At 39.9% G+C, this 17,863-nt stretch overlaps 1 protein-coding gene across 1 annotated transcript in view; it reads right to left on the bottom strand.

Moving 5' to 3' along the window:
* Positions 1–826: 826 nt before the first annotated feature.
* The window catches only part of LOC103282879 (ras-related protein Rab-19), a 31,203-nt gene continuing 14,166 nt past the window's right edge, over positions 827–17,863 (bottom strand). Inside the window, exons 2-5 of the mRNA XM_062979912.1 lie at positions 16,745–16,965; positions 12,315–12,477; positions 7,856–7,975; positions 827–2,461 (exon numbers count right to left, since the gene is read on the bottom strand). Coding sequence (XP_062835982.1) covers positions 2,337–2,461; positions 7,856–7,975; positions 12,315–12,477; positions 16,745–16,936 — 600 coding nt within the window. The 5' untranslated portion in view covers positions 16,937–16,965 and the 3' untranslated portion in view covers positions 827–2,336. The remainder of the gene's footprint in view (positions 2,462–7,855; positions 7,976–12,314; positions 12,478–16,744; positions 16,966–17,863) is intronic.

Below are 17,863 nucleotides of genomic sequence, written 5' to 3'. Positions count from 1 at the left end.
GCTATGCTAATAATATAACATATTGTATATACATATAATATTGATAATAATATTATAATGTAATACAATATAACACTAATAATAATACCATATAATAATATTAATTATATATTCTATATTGCATATAATATTACAGTATAGTGGTATAGTTCAATATAGTAATATATAATGCTAATATTGTGCTATGCTAATAATATAATATATTGTATGTACATATAATTTGTAAGCCACTCTGAGTCCCCTTTGGGGTGAGAAAGGTGTGATACAAATGTAGTAAATAAATGCAGTAAATAATAAATAAATAAATAAATTTTAGACTTGGGCTCACCAAAAGTCTGAAATGACTTGAAGGCACACAACAACAACAACAACAACAACAACCCTAATTCACTTGACTATCTCATTGGCCAGAAGCAGGACCACACTTCCCATTGAAATCTTGATAAATGTATGTTGGTTAAAATTGTTTTTATTTTTAAATATTGTATTGTTCTTTCATTGTTGTTGTTGTTGTTGTTGTTGTTTTTGCACTACAAATAAGATATATGCAATGTGCATCGGAATTTGTTTGTATTTTTTTCAAATGATAATCCGGCCCCTCAACAATCTGAAGGATTGTGGACCGGCCCTCGGTTTAAAAAGTTTGGGGACCCCTGATTTAGTGGATAAGGAAGGATAACGGAACTGATTGGGTTTAAATGAGTAAAGATGGTAACTTATATAGGAAAGTACGGTAACTTATATAGATAGGTACGGTAACTTATATAGATAGGTACGGTAACTGCCACCAACGTGAGGTAACAGGCTTACAGAGAGGCAAGGAGACTTATCTTTATGAACAATAACAAAATTCAAGTTTATTTTTGGTACATAAGCGTATGGTTTCAATCAGTAAACGTTCCGGATCTTAAGTTACAATGTAGTCTTTCTTGAATGGATATTTCTTAAATAACTTCTCTTCAAAACAGTATACTAAACTCCCCCGGTCAACTTACATTCCCAGCCTTTCCCCTGAGTGACCATAAGCTGCCGTCCTTAGCTGATTTCCACAGCTCCTAATCTTTCCAAAACCTAACCGCAACTGTCCTTTTTAAACCCTCACAGCAACTGAACTTTTTTAAAAAAGGGAATCTGCTCCAACTGTCATCTTAGCCACGCCCCTTTTCTCCCAAGGGAAGCTGTGTTACCATGGCAACCTACCAAATGCTGCTTCCCGCTAGTTTCCATGCTAGGCTTTTCCTTGCTAATATATAACTATCTATATATATAAAAGAGTGATGGCATCAGGGCAGCGGACAAAACAACAAAACTACAGGCCCCCCAACCTCGAAATTTGACAACACAACCCATCATCCACGGCTCTAGGTTGATACAACAAAAAGAAAAGAAAAATAAAGTCCTAATTAGAGGGAGAGGAATAATTGTTTTTATCCAATGGCTGCCAGTTACAAGGCTAAGTTCCGCCCACTTGGTCTCCTAGCAACCTACTCAGCCCAGAGGACAGGCACAGTTAGGCCTCACTTAGGCCTCTTCTACAGATTATCTAATTTGCACTGGATTATATGGCAATGTAGACTGAAGGCCCTTCCACACAGTTATATTACCCATTTATAATCTTATATTATCCTGACAGATGGCCATCCAGCCTCTACATAATAATGATGATGAAGATGATGATGATAATAATAATAATAATAATAATAATAATAATAATAATAATAATAGAAGCATAGAATCCATGAGTTTGCAGAGACGGCTAAGGGCCATCCAGCCCAACCCTTTCTACTATGCAGCAGGACACAATCCAAGCATTCCCAACACATGGACAACGTATAAATACTATACAATACTACACAGGGACATAGACCCCCTCTATCACAGTACACAAACAACTAAATGCATACTAAACATAAAGACAACCATACAACACACATTCAATACCACCATTACCGCAACAAGTTCTCACCAACACCACCAGACAACGCCACAGCAACGCGTGGCCGGGCACAGCTAGTATCATATAATAATATATCATATCAATAATCTCTGTTTTACACATAACTTCTCTACAAATAGTGTCTGAGAATCCATAGAAGGCAGCAAGGAAGGGGCCATCCTGGGGTGCGTCTACACTGTAAAGTTAATGCAGTTTGGCACCACTTCGACTTCCCTGGCTCAATACTGTGGAGTCATCGGAGTTGTAGTTTTACAAGGTCTTCTGCCAAAGAATGACTCGTCAATGTACAACTCCCAGGAGTCCATAGCATTGAGCCGTGCATGCAAGTGGGATCAAACTGGATTAATTCTACCGTGTAGATGCTCCTCCACAGTTCTACTCAGCAGCCGCAGTTGTTGTAGTATCCGGCTTCTGGCAAAGGGACTTGGAGGCCGCTGCGCTGGAACTCCTTCCGGAGAAAGAGCCGCTCCACCATCTCCTGCAGGCTCCGCTCCACGTTCTCGCCTGCAAAACAAGTCCCGGGTAGGGGATTAGGGTGCGTCTACACCAGGCATGGGCAAACCTTGGCCCTCCAGGTGCTGTGGACTTTAACTTCCACAGGGAGCTGGGGCTGACAGTGGGTGCTCACCCCAACCCGGGCTTGAACCGCCAACCTTTTGATCGACAGGATTTTCTGCAGCTTAGCAGTTTAACCCACTGTGCTCTACTTTTTCAGTGAATATCTATCTCATCATCGAGTCTCAACCAATTCAATATAGTTTGTGCCACAAAAAAGGAAGTTTCTGGAGTAGAATAACTACAGTACTTTCAAAGGACGGACTGCACAATGAAACAGGGAAAGAAAACTTTCAAACTAGAAACAGAAACTTTTTCCACTTTTGTTACATAGTATTAACATACAGTAGAGTCTCACTTATCCAACATAAACGGGCCGGCAGAATGTTGGATAAGTGAATATGTTGGATAATAAGGAGAGCTTAAGAAGAAGCCTATTAAACATCAAATTAGGTCATGATTTTACAAATTAAGCACCAAAACATCATGTTATACAACAAATTTGGCAGAAAAAGTAGTTCAATATGCAGTCATGCTACGTAGTAATTACTGTATTTACAAATTTAGCACCAAAATATCACGATGTATTGAAAACATTGACTACAAAAATGCGTTGGATAATCCAAAACGTTGGATAAGCGAATGTTGGATAAGTGAGACTTTACTGTACTTTCAAAGGACGGACTGCACAATGAAACAGGGAAAGGAAACTTTCAGACTAGAAACAGAAACTTTTTCCACTTTTGTTACATAGTATTCACATATTTCCTGTTGAATTCTGCGGTCCTTACTTCGAAAGTACGAGGGTTGAATGAAAAGTAATGCCTCCACCTTCGTAACTCCTCAACAGATGGCAGTCCAGGTCTGCGGCAGGTCCTGGCTTGTTCAGTAGACTCTCCTCTACAGTTAGTTCCATTGGGTGGGAAGCTGTTAGGAATTGTGGAAGTTGAAGTCCAAACACCCGGAGGGCCAAAGTTTGCCCATGCCTTCTGTTCTTGGTAATGTAAACCATATCTTGCCTTTTTCTTTAACTTAACACTCTAAGTTCACATCCCAAAACTAGAAAGACAGGCAGCCCAGTTGGAGGGAGAGCCATTGAGTGTCCAGGTGTCACGACCCAGGTTGCAGAGCACCAACAACCATACACAGAGGCCAGAATCTATCTAATATCTTTATTGAGGAAATATATAAAGTTAATAAAAGCAAGTGTAGGAAATAGTTCAGAAGTAGACCTTTCAGGAAAGGTCAAAATTAGTCCAGAGAAACAATGTCCAATATGAAATATTAAGGTCCAAAGTTGTAATCCAGTAACCGAAACACTCACTTTGCCAAGCAAAGTGAGGGGAGATGACAAGGTCCTTTAGTCCATGAAACTTAGGCAAGGCAAGGAAATAACTTGATTCTTGGATACAAGGCTTAATTCAAGGCAACAAAGAACAAGGAGCAAAAACAGGATCCGTGGTAAATTCGTGGCGAGGTCCGGAAGGCAAGGCTGGGTCCGTGAAGCAAAACAAGGTCCTGGGAAGCAAAGCAAGGCTGGAAACGGGAGCGTAGTCCACACACAACCTACTCCCGTAGTTGACGAATTGACTCCGCAAGATTCCTACGAGGGCAAAACACCTAAGTAGGGTCTCAGTTTCCCGCCAAGAGCAGATTCTCTGGGGAACCAGAAGCGAAAGCCATTCTCTGGGTCCAGATGCATGACTCCCTAAAGTTTCTCATGGGAAACAGGCTAATCAGCTGAATGCCTGGCAGCGATCCTAGCGCTCCTGCGAGAGGCCTCCTGAGCGCCTTTTTGTTGTTTATAAAAATCGCGGCGAGAAAATGGGGGAGATATCGGCTCAGGGTTTGTTTGGCAAACTTCTGGAAGGCAAATCTCCTGCAGGTGCAAGGGTTCCAGTTCTGGCTGAGAAAGTTCCAATTCTGACTGAAACGGAGGAAAACCTAAGTTTTCCTCCTCATCTGTCACAACAGTGTTAGGGACGGGACTACATGGCCCATGAGTCATCACACTAGGCCAGATTGGGAGGACCTGAGAGGTCAGTGTTTAGTACGAGGGTCGAATGAAAAGTAATGCCTCCACCTTCGTAACTCCTCAAGAGATGGCAGTACTTGAATGTGGAGGTCCTGGCTTGTTCAGTAGACTCTCCTCTACAGTGAGTTCCATTGGGCGGGAAGCCTTAGCATTGAACGGTTGTGTTGTTAAAGTGCCAAGTATGGAACCCTGCACGGATGGTTGGTCAATGTGACTTAAGCAACGTGCAGTCACTGAATTCTTGACAGCAGAAGGTGTTGCTTCACAGGAGATTCACCAGAGAATGCAAGCGGTTGATGGTGATTGTGTGGATGTGAGTCCTGTGCATCGTTGGGCGAGTAAGTTTAAAGATGTTGAGGTGGGAACGTCTGACTTGCGTGACAAACAAAGAGTTCACAAGCAAAGGGTTGAGAGATTGATTCAGGATGATCATCGTATCACTCGGAGAGAAATTTCAAGCATCATCAGCATTTCACAAGAACATGTGGGTCACGTTATTGCTTTGCTTGGCTCTCGGAAGATCTGTGCACGATGAGTCCTGTGAGTTGCGGAAACAGAGTGTCGACTTCTTCCGTGACGGCTTCAGAAAACTTGTTTATCGTTGGCAGAAATGTATCCAATTGTCTGGTGATTATGTGGGAAAGTGAATAGTGGTACAGTAGAGTCTCACTTATCCAAGCTAAATGGGCCGGCAGAAGCTTGGATAAGCGAATATCTTGGATAATAAGAAGGGATTAAGGAAAAGCCTATTAAACATCAAATTAGGTTATGATTTTACAAATTATATTAAATAGACATATAATATATTATTACAGTAGAGTCTCACTTATCCAACATAAACGGGCCGGCAGAACGTTGGATAAGCGAATATCTTGGATAATAAGGAGGGATTAAGGAAAAGCTTATTAAACATCAAATTAGGTTATGATTTTACAAATTATATTAAATAGACATATAATATATTATTACAGTAGAGTCTCACTTATCCAACATAAACGGGCCGGCAGAACGTTGGATAAGCGAATATCTTGGATAATAAGAAGGGATTAAGGAAAAGCCTATTAAACATCAAATTAGGTTATGATTTTACAAATGAAGAACCAAAACATCATGTTATACAATAAATTTGACAGAAAAAGTAGTTCAATATGCAGTAATGTTATCTTGTAATTACTGTACAGTAGAGTCTCACTTATCCAACACTCGCTTATCCAATGTTCTGGATTATCCAATGCATTTTTGTAGTCAACGTTTTCAATACATCGTGATATTTTGGTGCTAAATTCGTAAATACAGTAATTACTACATAGCATTACTGCGTATTGAACTACTCTTTCTGTCAAATTTGTTGTATAACATGATGTTTTGGTGCTTAATTTGTAAAATCATAACCTAATTTGATGTTTAATAGGCTTTTCCTTAATCCCTCCTTATTATCCAACATATTCGCTTATCCAACGTTCTGCCGGCCCGTTTATGTTGGATAAGTGAGACTCTACTGTATTTACGAATTTAGCACCAAAATATCACGACATTTTGAAAACATTGACTACAAAAATGGCTTGGATAATCCAGAGGCTTGGATAAGCGAGGCTTGGATTAGTGAGACTCTACTGTATATCCAATTGTCTGGTAATTATGTAAAAAAGTGAATAGTGGTCGTTAAAGAGCACGTTCTAAGGATTATTTCTGCGTTTGGTTTATTAAAATATTCCCATCCAAACCCAAGTAACGAAGGCGGAGGCATTACTTTTCATTCAACCCTCGCAGTTGTTCTACTCCAGAAACTTTGTTTTTCTGGCTGCCACGAACTAGTTTGAATGGGTTGAGACTCGACAAGATAATCACTGAAAAACTATCGCCAAATGTGTTGCAGGATGTTTCTTAGAAACAAAGTTTGTGCAGGGTTGTTGTATGTCTTTCGGGCTGTGTGGCCATGTTCTAGAAGTATTCTCTCCTGACGTTTCGCCCACATCTATGGCAGGCATCCTCAGAGGTTGAGAGGTATACCTCACAACCTCTGAGGATGCCTGCCATAGATGTGGGCGAAACGTCAGGAGAGAATACTTCTGGAACATGGCTATATATACCTCACAACCTCTGAGGATGCCTGCCATAGATGTGGGCGAAACGTCAGGAGAGAATACTTCTGGAACATGGCTATGTATACCTCACAACCTCTGAGGATGCCTGCCACAGATGTGGGCGAAACGTCAGGAGAGAATACTTCTGGAACATGGCTATATATACCTCACAACCTCTGAGGATGCCTGCCATAGATGTGGGCGAAACGTCAGGAGAGAATGCTTCTGGAACATGGCTATATATACCTCACAACCTCTGAGGATGCCTGCCATAGATGTGGGCGAAACGTCAGGAGAGAATACTTCTGGAACATGGCTATGTATACCTCACAACCTCTGAGGATGCCTGCCATAGATGTGGGCGAAACGTCAGGAGAGAATACTTCTGGAACATGGCTATATATACCTCACAACCTCTGAGGATGCCTGCCATAGATGTGGGCGAAACGTCAGGAGAGAATGCTTCTGGAACATGGCTATATATACCTCACAACCTCTGAGGATGCCTGCCATAGATGTGGGCGAAACGTCAGGAGAGAATACTTCTGGAACATGGCTATATATACCTCACAACCTCTGAGGATGCCTGCCATAGATGTGGGCGAAACGTCAGGAGAGAATACTTCTGGAACATGGCTATGTATACCTCACAACCTCTGAGGATGCCTGCCATAGATGTGGGCGAAACGTCAGGAGAGAATACTTCTGGAACATGGCTATATATACCTCACAACCTCTGAGGATGCCTGCCATAGATGTGGGCGAAACGTCAGGAGAGAATACTTCTGGAACATGGCTATGTATACCTCACAACCTCTGAGGATGCCTGCCACAGATGTGGGCGAAACGTCAGGAGAGAATACTTCTGGAACATGGCTATATATACCTCACAACCTCTGAGGATGCCTGCCACAGATGTGGGCGAAACGTCAGGAGAGAATACTTCTGGAACATGGCTATATATACCTCACAACCTCCGAGGATGCCTGCCATAGATGTGGGCGAAACGTCAGGAGAGAATACTTCTGGAACATAGCCATACAGCCCGAAAGACATACAACAACCCTGTGATCCCGGCCATGGAAGCCTTCGACAACACAAAGTTTGTGCAGTTTAATAAATGTTTCCCAAGTTTTTAATGATGGAACCAATTAGGAAATGACATTTATAACCCAGGACTGAAAATCGTGTTGCACGGTGTTGTTAATCAGGTTTGGCGCTCACCTGTCTTGGCCGACACCTTGAACCTCCCGGCTGCAGAGTGCTCCGCTGCAAACTTCTCCGCTTTCTCTTCGGAGATGAAGTTCTCCAAGTCACTCTTGTTGCCCAAAAGAAAGACTTCGGCTGCAAGAAGGAGAGAAAAGGCAGCAAGGTCGGACTAACCCCTGTGGTCAAGCATGGGCCAACTTCGGCCCTCCCTCCAGGTGTTTTGGACTCCAACTCCCACCATTCCTAACAGCCTCGAGTATAAGCCTAGTTTTTCAACCCTTTTTTAAGACTGAAAAAGCCCCCCTCGGCTTATACTCGGCTTATACCAGGGTCCTGGTTGGCTTATATTTGGGTCAGCTTATACTCGAGAATATATGGTACATTTATAATTTTTCTCTATTATTATTGGTATTATTACATTTATTATTTTTCTCTATTATTATTGGTATTATTACATTTATTATTTTTCTCTATTATTATTGGTATTATTACATTTATTATTTTTCTCTATTATTATTGGTATTATTACATTTATTATTTTTCTCTATTATTATTGGTATTATTACATTTATTATTTTTCTATTATTATTGGTATTATTACATTTATTATTTTTCTCTATTATTATTGGCATTATTACATTTATTATTTTTCTCTATTATTATTATTGGTACATTTATTATTTTTCTCTATTATTATTATTGGTATCATTACATTTATTACTTTTCTCTATTATTATTGGTATTATTACATTTATTATTTTTCTCTATTATTATTATTGGTACATTTATTATTTTTCTCTATTATTATTATTGGTATCATTACATTTATTACTTTTCTCTATTATTGGTATCATTACATTTATTATTTTTCTCTATTATTATTGGTATTATTACATTTATTATTTTTCTCTATTATTATTGGTATCATTACATTTATTATTTTTCTCTATTATTATTGGTATTGTTACATTTATTATTTTTCTCTATTATTATTGGTATGATTACATTTATTACTTTTCTCTATTATTATTGGTATTATTACATTTATTATTTTTCTCTATTATTATTGGTATTATTACATTTATTATTTTTCTCTATTATTATTGGTATTATTACATTTATTATTTTTCTCTATTATTATTGGTATTATTACATTTATTATTTTTCTCTATTATTATTGGTATGATTACATTTATTACTTTTCTCTATTATTATTGGTATTATTACATTTATTATTTTTCTCTATTATTATTATTGGTATCATTACATTTATTACTTTTCTCTATTATTGGTATCATTACATTTATTATTTTTCTCTATTATTATTGGTATCATTACATTTATTATTTTTCTCTATTATTATTGGTATTGTTACATTTATTATTTTTCTCTATTATTATTGGTATGATTACATTTATTACTTTTCTCTATTATTATTGGTATCATTACATTTATTATTTTTCTCTATTATTATTGGTATTATTACATTTATTATTTTTCTCTATTATTATTGGTATGATTACATTTATTACTTTTCTCTATTATTATTGGTATTATTACATTTATTATTTTTCTCTATTATTATTGGTATGATTACATTTATTACTTTTCTCTATTATTATTGGTATGATTACATTTACTATTTTTCTCTATTATTGTTGCTACTATTACATTTATTTTACTCTATTATCATTGTTATTATTATTAATACATTTATTATTTCACGCTGATTTTATTATTATTATTATTGCATTTATTACTTTACTCTATTTATTACTTGTATTATTTTCCTGTATTTATTATTATTATTATTATTATTACATGTATTATTTTACTCTATTATTATTAAAAGGATACATGAGCACATTTACATTGAAGAAGATGAGAATAATGATTTAATAAGAGTTGGACAGTCTTATCTTAAATTTGAGCTTTATGTAAATATTCAAAAACATTTAACCTGCCGATGCCTCGATTAATGTAATTTTATTGGTCTCTATTTTTATTTCTGAAATTTACCACCCTCGGCTTATACTCGAGTCAATGTTTTCCCAGGTTTTTTTGTGGTAAAATTAGGTGCCTCAGCTTATATTCGGGTCGGCTTATACTCGAGTATATACGGGTAAATACAGTAGAGTCTCGCTTATCCAACATAAACAGGCCAGCAGAATGTTGGATAAGCAAATATGTTGGATAATAAGGAGGGATTAAGGAAAAGCCTATTAAACATCAAATTAGGTTATGATTTTACAAATTAAGCACCAAAACATCATGTTAGACAACAAATTTGACAGAAAACGCAGTTCAATAGGCAGTAATGCTACGTAGTAATTACTGTATTTACGAATTTAGCACCAAAATATTATGATATATTGAAAACATTGACTACAAAAATGCCTTGTATAATCCAGAACCTTGGATAAGCGAGTCTTGGATAAGCAAGACTCTACTGTAATTACTGTATTTACGAATTTAGCACCAAAGCATCGCAATGTATTGAAAACCTTGAGTACAAAAACATTGACTACTAAAAATAAAGATAGAATTGTATAAAATGAACTTACAGTGACAACACTGTCAGAAGTTAAATCCATAAAAAGTTCAGTTCTTATTGCCTAGAGAAACAGGCTGCATTGGATAATCCAGAACATTGGATAAGCAAAGATTGGATAAGCGAGACTCTACTTTAAAGTGTATTATTATCAAGTGTATTATGGCCTGATGGGTTTGCGCATAGAAGGTTCGATCTCTGTGCAGGGTTCTTGTGTGTTTTCTGGGCCTTATGGCCATGTTCCGGAAGCATTCTCTCCTGGTGTTTCACCCACATCTATGACAGGCATCCTCAGAGGTTGTGAGGAATATTATAATATTATAGGAATATAATATAATATTATAGGAATATAATATGCTGGAAGGCAGCGCAAACAATCCTGGCATAGCTGGACCACATTGGCTCATGCCTGCTTTGCAGTGTAGATGCTGTGATGGTTTGCAAAGATACTATATGTGTGTTAACTGGGAAATCAAATGCATGAAGATGATTGGCTGAGTTCGCAAGGACCTGGAAATTGATTTGTAACTCTTGCTGTCCTACTGCTGGAGAACCGGTCTGAACAGGTTTTGGTTTGTAACTGTTACTGTCCTGCTGCTGGAGAACCAGTTTGAACAGGTTTTGGTTTGTAACTGTTACTGTCCTGCTGCTGGAGAACCAGTTTGAACAGGTTTTGGTTTGTAACTGTTACTGTCCTGCTGCTAGAGAACCAGTTTAAACAGGTTTTGGTTTGTAACTGTTACTGTCCTGCTGCTGGAGAACCAGTTTGAACAGTTTTTGGTTTGTAACTGTTGCTGTCCTGCTGCTGTAGAACCGGTTTGAACAGGTTTTGGTTTGTAACTGTTACTGTCCTGCTGCTGGAGAACCAGTTTGAACAGGTTTTGGTTTGTAACTGTTACTGTCCTGCTGCTAGAGAACCAGTTTAAACAGGTTTTGGTTTGTAACTGTTACTGTCCTGCTGCTGGAGAACCAGTTTGAACAGTTTTTGGTTTGTAACTGTTGCTGTCCTGCTGCTGTAGAATCGGTTTGAACAGGTTTTGGTTTGTAACTGTTACTGTCCTGCTGCTGGAGAACCAGTTTGAACAGGTTTTGGTTTGTAACTGTTGCTGTCCTGCTGCTGGAGAACCAGTTTGAACAGTTTTTGGTTTGTAACTGTTGCTGTCCTGCTGCTGGAGAACCAGTTTGAACAGGTTTTGGTTTGTAACTGTTGCTGTCCTGCTGCTGGAGAACTGGTTTGAACAGGTTTTGGTTTGTAACTGTTGCTGTCCTGCTGCTGGAGAACCGGTTTGAACAGGTTTTGGTTTGTAACTGTTACTGCCCTGCTGCTGGAGAACCAGGTTACACAGGTTTTGGTTTGTAACTGTTACTGTCCTGCTGCTGGAGAACCACTTTGGTTTTGGTTTGTAACTGTTGCTGTCCTGTTACTGGAGACCAGGTTTGAACAGGTTTTGGTTTGTAACTCTTGCTGTCCTGCTGCTGGAGAACCGGTATGAACACATTTTGGTTTGTAACTGTTGCTGTCCTGCTGCTGGAGAACCGGTTTGAATAGGTTTCTCTCTGTGTGTGTGCGAGTCTTCTGAGTCTGTGCGAGGCTGGAAAGAAGATGGCTCCATACTCAGAGAGGCCTGGCTATTTCTGAGGCCCCGATTTATGGACCAAGAAAGGACTGCTTATGACTGCTGATTTCCGTAAGCAGTCAGAGGGACTATTGTAAATACCACTGTTCTGTTGATCTCCTGGAATCAGTAAAAGTTCCTGTACTATTTGTTATGCAAAGCTGAGTGGTGCATCATTCTGCAGGGTGACTCTGGGCTCATGGGCACATGTCAGAGCTTCCATCCATCACCCACAATTCCCAACAGATGCACCCATTAATGCATGTGTACCCCAAGAGTTGGGGCTCAATCCCACCCTACCACGTACCGTCAGCGCAGTTCTCGGTGGCCACGTATGCCCAGTGAGGGAGGCTGTCGAAGGAGCCCGGCGCATGGAGGCTGTAGACTAAGAGCACCGCGTCCGCGTTTCGGAAATAGCAGCTGCTCAGGGAGAGGAAGCGCTCCTCGCCGGCCGTGTCCCATAAGGCAACCTGCACGTAAACAAAAACAGATGAATGGTTCTCTGTGTTGTCGAAGGCTTTCATGGTCAGAATCATTGGGTTGCTGTGAGTTTTTCAGGCTGTTTTGCCTCATTTCCAACAGACTACTGAACAAACCTCTGAGGATGCTTGCCACAGATGCAGGTGAAACGTCACAAGAGAATGCTACTGAAACATGCCCAGACAGCCCGCAAAACTCACAGCAACCCAATAAATGTTTCGCATTGGTGTGTCATAGAATCCTAGAGTTGGAAGGAACCCCCTCCCCCCAAAGGTCATCTAGTCCAATCTCCTTCTGCCAGACAGGAAGACACAATTCAAGCCCTCCTGACAGATGGCCACCCAGCCCATGCTTGAAAACCTCCATAGAAGTGTTGTATGAGAAAACCAGCCCCGGGTCCTTGGGATGTCTAGTTTATCTGGACAAGGTCCCCACTCACTGAAGTCTCCCTTTTTCCTCTTTTTTCTTCCTCCTTTCTTCCTCTTTCCCTTCCTTTCTTTCTCCTTTCTTCCCTCTTTTCCTTCCCTTCCCCTTTTTCTTTCTTCCTCACTTTCCCCCCCTTTCCTCCTTTTCTTCCACTCTGCCTGCCTTCTTTCCCCTTTTTCCTCTGGGAAGCCTGGCTTGTTAAAGGTACTTTGGAAAACTATGTCTCTCATGTATATAATTTGCCCGAAATGTTCCATGTTTTTTCCCTATGTGTTCCTATTTTGCCTATATGTTGTGTTAACCTAATGTTTTATGCTCCTGAGACCCCCATTCCCCGTGTTCCTGAACCCAAAGATGTCTTGCATCCCACACAATTGCATAGCCTGGGGAAAAGAAACCAAGCTGGGAATTTCCTCATCAATCTCTTGGACTTTACTTGGACATTGCAACACAATACTTCTATTCAGGTGGGGAAAATCACTTCTCCCTGCCCTTTGGGGAAGAACCAATTTCACCACCTGCGCCTTTGATGAACGGGACCTCTCGCATTGGAAGGAAATCTGCATGTCTACAGCCAAACCCATCAGCTGTCATTTTTGCATGATTGTATTAATATATGATGTTTTGTTTCTCTGGCGTCTGGAACCGCCAACCCAGCCCTATTAAGGGGCTGTAATGAAGTACGAATTTTGGTTTACAGATGTTATGTTTAATTGTGTATTTATGTTTTAAAAGGGTAAGTATTACAGTTATGGCATCTCAGCACTCAGAAGCTAGTTGCCATGGAGAAGTAAGCGGACCCAACTGCCGTTTAGTGAAGAAGTGCAGAGTTTTAAAAAGTCAGTCTGTCTGTGCTCTGATGAGGCACAGGAAAGATTGATTCCAGTTTGATGGGATCAAGGAGACTCAATTGTTCATTTTGAGTCAGTTTTAAATAAGTTTGGTGACTTATTTAATGTAGTCTGTGTCCTGGTAAGGCACAGAGAATCTGTGATAGTATATCACAGGAGTGACTGTGGTTTGAAGTCACTGGATAGTCCAGGTTTCAGACTTTGGGAACCAATCCCAGCTGGACTCACAGAGATCCATTGAAGTAACAGTTTAAAAGTGGCAGAGGAAGAAGTTTTAACTACTTTAAGTAAAAGAAGTGATACTTTAGAGAGTTGATTCATCTCATTCTAGTATTGTAACTGTTAATAAAGAATACCTCTAAGTGAGAAACAACATTGTAACCACTAAGCTCTGTACCTGAATAAACTTGTTATTGTTCTTCCAACATCTAAGCCTCTGTCACATGTATTCTAAACCAAGTTACACTACCCTTTAAAGTAAACATCTCCCTGCGTCTTTGGTGCTCTTCATCTTTCCATATTGGTGTTAGATGTTCATAGTCCTTTACAATTGGGGGCAGTCGTTATAAGATCTTTACAGGGGCCATGCCATGTTCATCTCATAAGACAATAGCCTTTCTGGGTAGGGTCAGAAAATGCCCTCAATCACTGTGTTATTTTTCCTGTTCAGTAAAGGGAACCCCATTCATCGACACTTAATCATCCTTTGTTCCCAGCCCACACTGGCCAGTGGCTGTGACTGGTCAGAATTAGAGGCTTGGCTGCAGCCTATGTATAAAAAGAGCTATGAAACTGTATCCTGGATGCTATCTACTTTGTGAATGAATTGTTGGATTTTTGGTTGTGTGTATATCTATTAAATAGATGTTTGAACTTCAGACTGCAGATGTCTTTGAGTCTGACATTGGAGGAATTGGTGAGGGCAGAAATTCACCAATTAATCTATGTTAATTTCAATATTTGTATGTATGTATTTTTATCCTTTACAATTTTATCTTGTAAATCGCCTAGAGAATCTTGGATGGAGGGCGATTAATAAGTAATTAAATGATGATGATGATGGTGATGAGGAGGATGTATATGAAATGTAAATCAAGTGTTTCTGCTGTTCAGCAAGTGTGTGTTTCAGCAATGAAACAGTTAACAGAAGGCCAGTTTGACTGACAGCCTGCTGTGACCTATAAGACATGATTTCCAGGCCTTGGAGGTCAGAACTTCCTTCGGACTAAGGAATGTGCTTTCTTATCTCTGTTGTTGTACTGTGAGACGAGCAGAGCCGAAGAATGCCGGCTTCGAGCGATGGACTTTGCTGAAATTGTAAATATCTCTGTAAATATTAAATAGATGTTTGAACTTCAGACTGCAGATGTCTTTGAGTCTGACATTGGAGGAATTGGTGAGGGCAGAAGTTCACCAATTCATCAGTGTGCTGGTCCGGAGCATGATTTATTACGCCAAATTGCTATATGTGTATGTGTAAAGAAATCCTTGCAAAGATGTTTGCAGGAGATCTCTGCAAAAGGAGAGCTGAGCTCTTTTGCAGAGGCAAAGCCACACCTCGAAACAATGTATCTGTTTGATGGCAGATGGCTGGTTTGACAGTTGGAATTCGTCAGTTGGAATTTGAGCTTGGAAGGAGAGCACAGAAACAGGACAGACTCTCTGGCTACGGTCAAGTAGCTGATTAGATATGCTATACTGTATATATACCGTGTTTCCCCGAAAATAAGACAGTGTCTTATATTAATTTTTGCTCCCAAAGATGTGCTAGGTCTTATTTTCAGGGGATGTCTTATTTTTCCATGAAGAAGAATTCACATTTATTGTTGAACAAAAAATTGAACATTTATTATATACTGTACAGTAGTTGTCATCACAAACCAGCATAACCAGACAAACTGTGAATCCTATCAAGAATTTCTTGTTACTACCATTATTTCCGTGTACAACTGGTATGTACATTTACCAATCTTGAATGCTCTGTTGTTCTGTTTGGCAGGCGCTGGGCATGCTTCCAAACAAAAAACTTTGCTAGGTCTTATTTTCGGGGGAGGCCTTATATTTAGCAATTCAGCAAAACTTCTACTAGGTCTTATTTTTCGGGGATGTCTTATTTTCGGGGAAACGGTATATTGAATGCTAATTGATTAGTTATTGATTCTATGCAACTACAAGGACATTGTACGATTGCTGAACTGTTTATTTGTCTTCAACTCAACAAGTAAAGTTTCCTTCTGTTCTTTCAATTCCTCTGCCTGGTCTGAGTCTTTTGCACACGGTGTTAACTGGACTCTGCTGATTCCGCTGCACACTCACCTGGTAACATGATTGATAGTGAGGCGGGAGGTTAAAGAACCCCAGGAAATACCATATATGGGCAGAGATGGCGACGGCTAGCGACCCGGGTGCATAAACTCACAGAAACATGTGGTTTCTGGGAAATCATGTGTTTCTGAAGAAATGAAAGCTAAAGATAAACAAATAGCGCATGTGCATGCAGGCGCTCTGAATGATTATGAACACGGCACAGAAAGAGTGCGCCCGGGCCGCTGGTCAGCGCTGATTGGATGCAAGTCAAGCAGCGTCACAACTCTAAGCCAATGAATTTGCTTGTGGGCGGGCATAACCCGAACCCTGCAGTGTGTATAAATATTTACTCAGCCCGCCGCTGGGGGTTCTCCCTGAGAAAGCACTTATTTTGTGCGAGGGGGAACCCTAGTGGCCACTTGCCGAATAAAACTGCTTTCTTGGAATTACTCCAGTTGTCCGTCTCCAAATCCCTCCCACTGCGCTCGCAAGGACCGTAGCACAAAGGTTCCGCTACAATAGATGGTTTTAAAGAAACCCACCCACAAGGGGACACTATCTAAGCCCTCCCAACGGATGGACATCCAGCCTCTGCTTTAAAACACCCGATAGACCCAAGTTCGCCTATGTCTGGTGTAGATGGACCCATACGAATGGGTTGATTGGCACCTACCTGGGCTTGGAGGGTGCTGCGCCCGTGTTTCAGAGGCATGGTCGTCTCGCAGAGGCTCATGTGTTGGCTGAGAGAGTGTGCCTCCTCCAGGAAGAGCCCCGTCCGGATGCGGTGGAAGAAGGTGGTCTTGCCCACCCCAAAATCCCCCAGCAGGACCAACTTGAAGCGCAGGATGCTGGGCGCTACGGCCATGGTCCTGCGGTGTTTCTCCCAAAAAGGCACTGGAGACAAAGGAGAGATCCCGTATTTCTATCCATACGTGGCCGGTGGTTGGATTAGTTCAGCCATGGGCAAACTTGGGCCCTCCAGGTGTTTTGGACTTCAACTCCCACCATTCCTAACGGCCGGTAGGCCGTTAGGAATGGTGGGAGTTGTAGTCCAAAACACCTGGAGGGCCCAAGTTTGCCCATGGCTGGACTAGATGTCCTTTGCAACTCGAAATTAGATTTTTTCAAATAAATAACTGTGTTAGAATACATCTAGGTTGCAGAATGGATGTGGTCTGATACTACTTTCACGGCAAGGTCTCAAGGCTATGGAATCAAGGACGATGATGATATTGTTGTTCAGTGGTCCCCAAACTAAGGCCCGGGGGCCGGATGCGGCCCTCCAAGGTCATTTACCTGGCCCCCGCCCTCAGTTTTATAATATAATATTTTTATATCAGTTTTAATAATATAATATATTGTATATACATATAATATTGATAATAATATTATGTTATACAATATAATACTAATAGTAATACCATATAATAATATTAATTATATGTTGTATATTACATATTATATAATAGTATAGTGGTATAGTTCAATATAGTAATGTATAATGCTAATATTGTGTTATGCTAATAATATAATATATTGTATGTACATACAGCTGCTCTGAGTCCCCTTCGGGGTGAGAAGGTTGGGATATAAATGTAGTAAATAAATGCAGTAAATAAATAATTAATTTTAGACTTAGGCTCGGCCAAAGTCTGACATGACTTGAAGGCACACAACAACAATAATCCTAATTAACTTGACTATCTCATTGGCCAGTAGCAGGCCCACACTTTCCATTGAAATCCTAATAGGTTTATGTTGATGAAAATTGTTTTCATTTTTAAATATTGTA

Source organism: Anolis carolinensis, chromosome 4 (genome assembly GCF_035594765.1).
Source record: "Anolis carolinensis isolate JA03-04 chromosome 4, rAnoCar3.1.pri, whole genome shotgun sequence".
Classification (NCBI taxonomy): Eukaryota; Metazoa; Chordata; class Lepidosauria; order Squamata; family Dactyloidae; genus Anolis; species Anolis carolinensis.
Note: the sequence above shows the minus strand (reverse complement) of the source record. Positions and strands in the feature narration are given on the sequence as shown.